Source organism: Rhinolophus hipposideros (genome assembly GCF_964194185.1).
Source record: "Rhinolophus hipposideros genome assembly, chromosome: 12".
Taxonomy (NCBI): domain Eukaryota; kingdom Metazoa; phylum Chordata; class Mammalia; order Chiroptera; family Rhinolophidae; genus Rhinolophus; species Rhinolophus hipposideros.
Window position 1 is genome coordinate 25,619,537 of NC_138058.1, and position 7,980 is coordinate 25,627,516.

The 7,980-nt window shown below is 49.7% G+C and overlaps 1 protein-coding gene across 1 annotated transcript in view; it reads left to right on the plus strand.

The window, feature by feature from the left end:
* Positions 1-6,724, plus strand: part of EXOC6B (exocyst complex component 6B) — a 583,153-nt gene extending 576,429 nt beyond the window's left edge. The window contains exon 22 of the mRNA XM_081069629.1: positions 3,401-6,724. Coding sequence (XP_080925755.1) covers positions 3,401-3,527 — 127 coding nt within the window. The 3' untranslated portion in view covers positions 3,528-6,724. The remainder of the gene's footprint in view (positions 1-3,400) is intronic.
* The last annotated feature ends 1,256 nt before the right edge of the window (positions 6,725-7,980 follow it).

The window sequence follows — 7,980 nt, forward strand, 5'->3', positions numbered from 1 at the left end:
CAGAACCCAGGAAGGGAAGCTTTTTCTTGTCTTCAAACTAGTTCATTCCCAGTTTCTTAGAAGCCTCTTAGATGAGTATCCTGCATCTAGGTAATGTAGCAAGTCTACCTATGGCCAGTCAAGCAGGCCTCAAATCCTAGGAAGGCAAAGATCAGAGTCTAGGTCAGAATGGAGCCTGAAGCAGAAGGAGAGGCTAAGGTGTACCCCTCCTACTATGCATATGGTAGAGGGATAGAAGAGGAAGGGATGGAAAATGGGCAAGAGCAGAATGCAGAGGTATGTGTTTGGAGCCAAGAAAATAAGATCCCAGAGTGCAACTTTATCCAAAACAGGACAGAGACTGACGTTTCCATTTTAACTTTGTTTCCCATGGTTCTCTCTTTCAATGACCTTCCTCCCTAGGATATCTAGAGAGTAAGTATTTTATCCAGTTGGGCCTTTTCCATACTTTGAGGCAAGTCCTTCTGGTTTCCTCATTGACACTAATGATTACACTAAAATCCCTACCACGTGAGTTGTCCCCACCCTGACATACTAATCTACTAAACCAGCCTGGTGCCAAGTGGCTGGCTGCCTCCCTCTGTCCTTGGTCCTTGGAGTGACCCTTGGCTCACCAATTCCTTTGGGGCTGGGAGTGGTGGCAGCGATTTTCCCCCAGCAGTGCCAGGTAAAGGGTTTCTCACTCAGCTTCCTCACACAGGCAGAAGTCTCGCTAGTGCAGGGCCTGAAATTCAGCCCTGACAGAAGGCAGCTCCTCATTAGTCTCCCCTACCTCCTGGCAGTGAGGCCCATGGCTTTAAGTTCTGGAACCTATGTCTCCCGTGAAAACCTTTTTATTATTACAGGCAAGACCTAATCCCAGAGTTCTCAATACCCAGCTGAAATGGGGAACATTTTGGCTTTTGAGTTGGTGCTTAGATATCATATTCATTATGTGTCCAAATGGGCTCTGGGATTCCCTTTCAGCCAGTTACTTCTCTCAACAGTCCCTTACTCATCGGTTGCTGAGAATCTCTAGATCCGAGAAGTACTGGCTTATTGACTTCCTGTGGATCAACAACAGGGTAAAATAATCAGCGTCTCTGAAGCACGCTGGAGACGGAGCCAGTAACAAAGCCATGTCCTTACCCTTAGCAATCAGCAGGGTTTAAAAGCTGCATTCCAAACATAGTTGAGCCAAAGGCCACCCAGATCACTAAAATCTGTATTTCCCAGCCTCATAGGAATCATTCCTGCCCCATTCCTGCTTTCCCCACAGCCTGGCACTCTCTCCTTTACAGCCTGGCATTCCTTAACAGAGTCAGTCATGGAAAGACCCAGAGACCTGATGAGGACATTCAGGAAAGAGAAGAGGCCCTTGGGTCATTGAGAGGTGCCATAGCCAAAGCAGATGAGGATCCTGGGCTTACAGAATGGGATGGGAGGTGGGGAGGGTTCTCCTTTGTTTGGAGAGCATTCTAGAGCACAAACCAGCATGCGATGGTCAGCCCTCGGGACACTTGAGTTTATCTTTCAAATAATCCCAACTCTAGGCTTAATGGCTAAGATACTCTAGCCTCTGAGACTCAGAGACTACCCTCTGCCCTTTACCCTACCTTCCTGGAGCAGCTTCCCTATGGGAGCTGAAAGCCAGCTCAAGCTGCCTGTCTCTGGGCTGATGTGAGGGATCCCGAAACTAATGATCACACAGGGCATTAAATTAAGTGTTCTATAAATGTAGGAAGTGGCTTTCTTCTGTCTGTCTTTTTGTTTCATTTTGCATTGTTTTTGTTTAGATTTATAGCATATCTAAGGAAAGAAAGAGAGTCCTTCTCTAGGGTCAATAATCTAAACCCAGGCGAGTCCCACAAGCACAACTATGTGATTCATGTGGAAATGACCAAACGCCATAATCATCACAGCCTTGAGGACCCTTGTGCTTTCTTTTCAACTTAAACCTCGAAACCTCAGTTCCTCTCCTTCATCCTCCCCTCCCAGCACAGGCCTCCTCCTGTGGGCGGTTGTACCTTATGTGTAGTAATTCCAGCCTGAAGGTCCTTAAGCTTAGCTCAGAGAGAGAAGCCTCAGTTCGTTTGTGGCTGTCACTGTCAGCCAGAGCCATGCAGCTCCGGTACTCATCAGAGCCTTCTTCCTACATGGATAGAAATGCCCTTGTGGGGTCTCTGGCCTTGTGACCTATTGGCCTCTAATCTGCCCCTCTGCACAGGGCCACCCCACAGAAAACAACGGCCAGGATTGGCGGGAGGCCCCGGGAAGTCTGCCTGGGAGTGGTTTACTCCTCAGGGGCAGGTTCCTTCCCTCCACTCTTCTAGGTGGTCTCTGTGCAGCCCAGGGAGTTGTGAGGTCAGAGAGATGGCCAGCTTCTGGCGAATGATGGTGACAAGCAGCCTATCCCTACCGCAGGGAGACATTGGTCTGGGCAGTGTTCTCAGTTCTCTAACACTAGAACTAGCTGTGGGCTGGAGGTCTGGTGCACAGAGGCTGGTGCCAAAGTTAACAGTTACCAGCAGATGTCAGGGCTCATGGGCCCTCTGCAGGGAGTAAGATTCCTGGGTTCTGTCTCCACGGCTTAGTCAGACCCGGGTTTCTGTGACAGTCTCAGCCTGGCCTTAACTTTCTTGATCCATGCTCCCAGTTGTCTCTCCATCTGGCAGAACTGCCCATGGTTTGTGCTCTAGGAATATGCCATCTCTGGGACTTTAGAGTGACTTAGTAATAGAACGTTTTGCAAAGGTCTGAGGATGTAGAAGCCTTGGAGAAGTCAGGGGTTTCTCTTGTCAAAAGCCCTGGTTTATGAAGTGAGCGGATGGCCCAACCTTTGTCCTCTGCTTTCCTCGACACCATGCCCTCTGCTCCCTCACTGCCTCTGGGTCCTTACTCTGAGACAAAAGTAAAGAGATCAGTCAAGCACTCAGTTTTATTAGGGATGGGATATCATAGCCACTTACAATGAGGTTTAGAATTATACAGGGGCTTTGGTATTCATGTCCCCTTGGGATTGCTGGTTAAGAGGCTTTTTCTGCTTTACTTTTCAATTACCAGGTCTAGGGTCCCAGCAGGGTTAAGCAGGCTTAGGAGGTGGTAAGTAGATCCTAGACATTCTGTAAGAGCCCGTTGACCATCATTGCCATAGCATGTCCCAGATACCTGTAACAGGTGCATACCTGGAGATAGAAGGGAGTGAGGTAGGTAGGGTGGGTATGTGCGATAAAGGGGTTGGCCCCTCCATAGCTGGCTCTCGACTGTTTCCAGTGACTGAATGTGAGAGGGCAGTGGGGGCTGGCAGGACAATGGGCGGATTCTGCATTCTCGGCCCTGGGGGGCAGCTAAGGTGCACCATGCCATCCTCCCTCCTTCCCCTTCCACACACTTGGCTCTCTTTCCTTCTCTCTCTGTTCAGGATGAAGGACACCAGCCGCAAGAACAACATGTTTGCACAATTTCGGAAAAATGAGCGAGACAAGCAGAAACTGATCGACACTGTGGCCAAGCAGCTCCGGGCGCTCATCAGCACTCACCACTCATGAAGGCCCGCGGGCCGCACCCGCCCGGGCTGGCCCTGCACTTGTGCATTCTTCTGCAAAGAGAGAAAATGTATTTTTTTAATAACCTCTGTACAGTATTCGCATAACCTTTCCTGATAGTAAAAGAGGCACAAGAATCAGCAAGCATATGAGATATTGCTAGGCTGGGACTCAGGGCAAGTTATTACTATACTCTCTGTGTTATCCTGGAAATGGTGGTGTCACGAGTCCCAGTGCGATGGACCACCTTTCATCCATGGCTCTAGAGCTGCGGTCTGGGGCTCAGGAACTACAGGGCCAACATGGGTACTTGGCACTGGGAGGTAAGGTGAGCAGGCAGAAGGGCCACACGGTATATGCCATCCTCTCCTGGGTGCCCCATTCACCACACAGGTGAGGCTGATTCTTCCTGACACAAGGAAAGGGCCTGCAAAACACTACTACTTCCTGCGCGAAAGACCTGTACATAGTTCTGGCGCGCCATCTCCTCAGTCCACTGACTCTCAGTAGCTGGTGAACAGGCATGCGGCAAGATGACAGCTTCACTCCAGTACCCCAGGGATGGCAGTTTCTTTAGCTTCGATCTCACCCAATGCTTTTACTGCTAGTTTTCCTGGAGCGGGACAGAGCTGAGTATGCAGTGGTAAGAATTGGGCCCCATGACTAACGGAGGTGGCCCCACAGCAGAAGGCCCGTGTGGATGCACTCGGAGCCTCAGCTCCTCCCCATTCAGCTCGTTTCATTCTTTCAGTGTCAGGGCAGTTGGTTCAAGTCATAGGTCAACAGTTAATTCCATGGGTCCTCACAGACAGCCTCAGACTTGGCCCCCTCGAGCAGCGTCATTGGCATAAGTCAGATTCCAGAAACCTAAAAATGGCCCTTCCTTTACCCTGAGGTAAAACCTGAAGATTACTTGAGATTATTCCTTTGCGTTTTAAAACCAGCTTTCTGGCTACCATCTTCATCTTTAAAGGAAATGTCACCAATTCTGCACTGTGGGGGCAGCCACAATTGGACTGGATGCCTGGAGCGGTAGAGCCACTGTCACCCTGAAGTAGACAGGCCAGCCAGGGCTGGTGGCGTGTTGCCTCGGGCCCAGCCGCCCCTCACGGAGTCATAGCCTGGATGTGAAGCTCTTGCACAAGCCCAAGGCTTCTCTCCTCTCCTGAGATCCCCACAGCCATCAATTGGCCCTGCCTGAGAAAAACTGTCTATGATCCTATTCCCCCAACTCTGGAGTTGGTGTAGCTGGGGGACTGCGTCCCTGTCCCAGAGACTTATTGCAAGGACTTTGCTGTGAGGTCAGTCAGAGGAATCTGCACTTGAAGACACTTCAGGAAGATGCTGTGATGACTACTGGCAAGAGTATAATTGTGCGTCACCCAACAATGACAAATAAGCCACACAAGCATTTCCAGCTTGGATTAGTGGGCGGAGACAGTCGTCAAACAGAATTCTTCACTGCCTTTGTCAGCTACTGAGTTGCTTCTGGGGAGGGCAGTGCTTCCTTTTCCATTCCCCACCCCTTACCCCCCTTATCCCATCACAACTTGGAAACCACAGGAAAGAGAATATGCACTGAGATATACAGCCTTCCTCAGAGCTGAAGACTGGGCTGCCTGTGAGCTCTGTACACGCCTTCTGAGTCTCATACTGGGGGCTCCGTGGTTGGCCCAGGGTCTTAAGATGAGGGTCAGAGATAAATGCTGCTACCCAGAACTTCAAAAACCAAGAGAAGGCAAGGGCCGATGGGAATAAGACCCCAATGCTGTCTCCCAAGCCCTGGATTTTATTGAAAAGGAGAAAGAAATGATTACACTAATCTGAAGTCCTACTGCTTAAAGGGGGCCCCAAACACACTCCCTCACTAGTCCCCAGTTTGCAGCAAGATCCCTTCAGCTTTGAGCGCTGAGACTTTGAAGTGGGGCTGGAGTGAACCTTAAGTATGTCACAATTGTTATCTTTTTGTCATCATTGCTGGTCTGGTCTTGCATTTGTACCCTGGAAGAAAACTGTGCTAGAGACGAAAAAGTGAAGAGGGCAGAGGAATGAAAGTCACTCTGCACCTTGCTCACACAAGTCCCTCTAAAGAAAAAGCCTATTCAAGCTCAAGACTCATAAGGATAGGGCTTGTGGTAGTTCTCTCCTTCCCTCTCAGTCTGCCTGCCGTCTTCCCCAGCAAAACCAACATGCTGCTACCGAGCTGTCTGTACAGACACTCTTGGTGGGCAGGAAAAGGTCAAAAACAGGGACCAGCAATGTCCAAGCTGTTTGAATCGGTGAAGTAGGACTTTTCAGTTTTGTTTGTAGACCTGTAGCTGGGCCAGCCCTTGAGAAGACCTGTGCATTGCTTGTGTGCCCTGCCCCTCAGACTCCTAAGATCTGGCCTCAAATACCCAGAGATGTAGAAGCTTCCCGTCTTGGCCAAGGTTTTGGGGAAACCGGGTCTGTGTTCCTGAAGTGACAGTCTGCTCTGGGACCCTAGTGCGTTTAGGTAGTAATCTAGTCAGCTTGCATACTTTCAACAGTCACAGGAAAGTCTCTTTGAGGGGACTGTAAATGAAGCTGTTGGTTGGTGGGAAAGAACAGGACCTAGAAACTGGAACCAGCAGAGTCCCCTGGCAAAGGGAATATAAAGCTTCCGTGGAGCAGCCCCCGGTGTTTGCGTTGCATGCCGGGCCTAACAGCCTCCCAGGCCTCAAAGCCAGCCTAGCTTCCCTGCACACTTGACGTGCTTGCTCAACAAGTCCCAGACCCAGGGCCTTTTATCCCCAAGATTGGCATTGGCCGTGACCTTCCTCATAAGGCCCCTGAGCACACTTCCTGGGGCCTGCTGCAGAAATCCCCCTACCTTAGGCTCCCTTCCTCCAGGGCTCTGCTCCTGGCTGCTTCAATTGCCTCTTTTTTTATTTTTGTCTTTGTATCTTTTTTTTTATTTGCCTGTGTTTGCAATTACTTTTCACTAATGTATTGGAAATGGCCTTTTTATTTTGCACATTTATGGAGGAAATTTAGGAGAGTCCATTTTTAACTCTAAAGGGAATTTTTTTCTTTAAAACTCACTAGTAAAGCTACTGATGCAGACGGGCCTCATGGTAAGTGGAAACCCTCCTGTGTGGAAAGAGCATGTTTATTCCTCCTGTACATTTTCCTCTTTTAACTGCTATTAAACGAGAACCTATGTACCTGTTTCAAAAGCCACGGTGTTGTCTCATGGTCTTTTGTTCTCCCGCCTCTTTTGCACAGTGTGGCTATGGTTGGTGAACTGGATGACAGACATTGCACCCCCCTCAACTGGACTGAGGACTGCAGCAGGCAAAGCCTGCCAGGGAGGAGAACACCTGCCTGCCAGACAAGGCAGGGAGGGAGCCCTTGGAAACATCTCGAACTACTGGGTTAGGTTTTCCTGTCTACACAATTAACACTGGAGTCATCGAGAGGAAGAACTTTTGAAATGCCTGATATATGTGCACTACCAGGCTAGGCAACTTGGGACCCAGTGTATTTAGAACACCGGCCCTGCCATGGAAAGGTTCCCAGTCAAGACAGCATGATGTAGAAATGTCTAGAACAGAGCCAGGCTGAGGGAAGGGGGAAAGAGCCTATTTCAGAGCTCAGTAGGGGAGAGGGATAGGAGTGGATCTGGTCGGGGAAAATAGCAAAGAGAAAGCAGGATGTTAGTTCGCTGGGCCTTAAAGAAATTAAATTCAAACTCTGTTAAGCTATGGGAGTAGTTGAGGCACAGACCACATTAGAGTGAAAAGTTGGCATGAGTCTGGTACGTGCTGGGAGGACAATGTAGAACCTGGTATGCACATCTGGCACCATGGTGAGTGAGGCCAGAAAGTAACAGCACCCAGCTTGCTTGCCCCTGGGCTGCTACAGAAGCCATGGGAATAGGATGGAAAGAATTTCTGCAGTAACAAAACTGACTACTGCAGCTGGGCTTTGATGCTAAAGACCCGGGCTTCAATCCCCCACTGACTAGCTGGATGACCTTGAACAGTTAACTCCCTAAATCTCACCATCCTCATCAATGAAAGCAGAGTAGTAACCCCTCATTTACAGCACAGTTGTCGTGATGTGGAAATGAGCTGTGGGTGGTCAGAATGCTTAGCCAGTACCTAGACAGAGCACATGCGTTCAGGCCTTTCCCTTCCTCACCTCCATTCCATAACATACCTCATGGCCGAATGTTGGGCAGAAGTGTCAGAACTTCTCTGCCTCCCGGCTTTCCCTCCCAAACCCAGCACAGGGTTAATGGGGTGGGGGTGGGGGGGGGGCTCCTGTACCTGAAACGGAGGTACAGGCCCTTCAAGTCAGCCAGCCGACTGCCGGGCTCAGAGCCAATCCTTCAGGTGGAATCTGTTCCTCCACTCTAAGTGGAAACTTCTCTGCTATCATTTTGGTTCCAAAACTTATACCTCCATCTAGAATTCAGCAATTCTTAACCAGG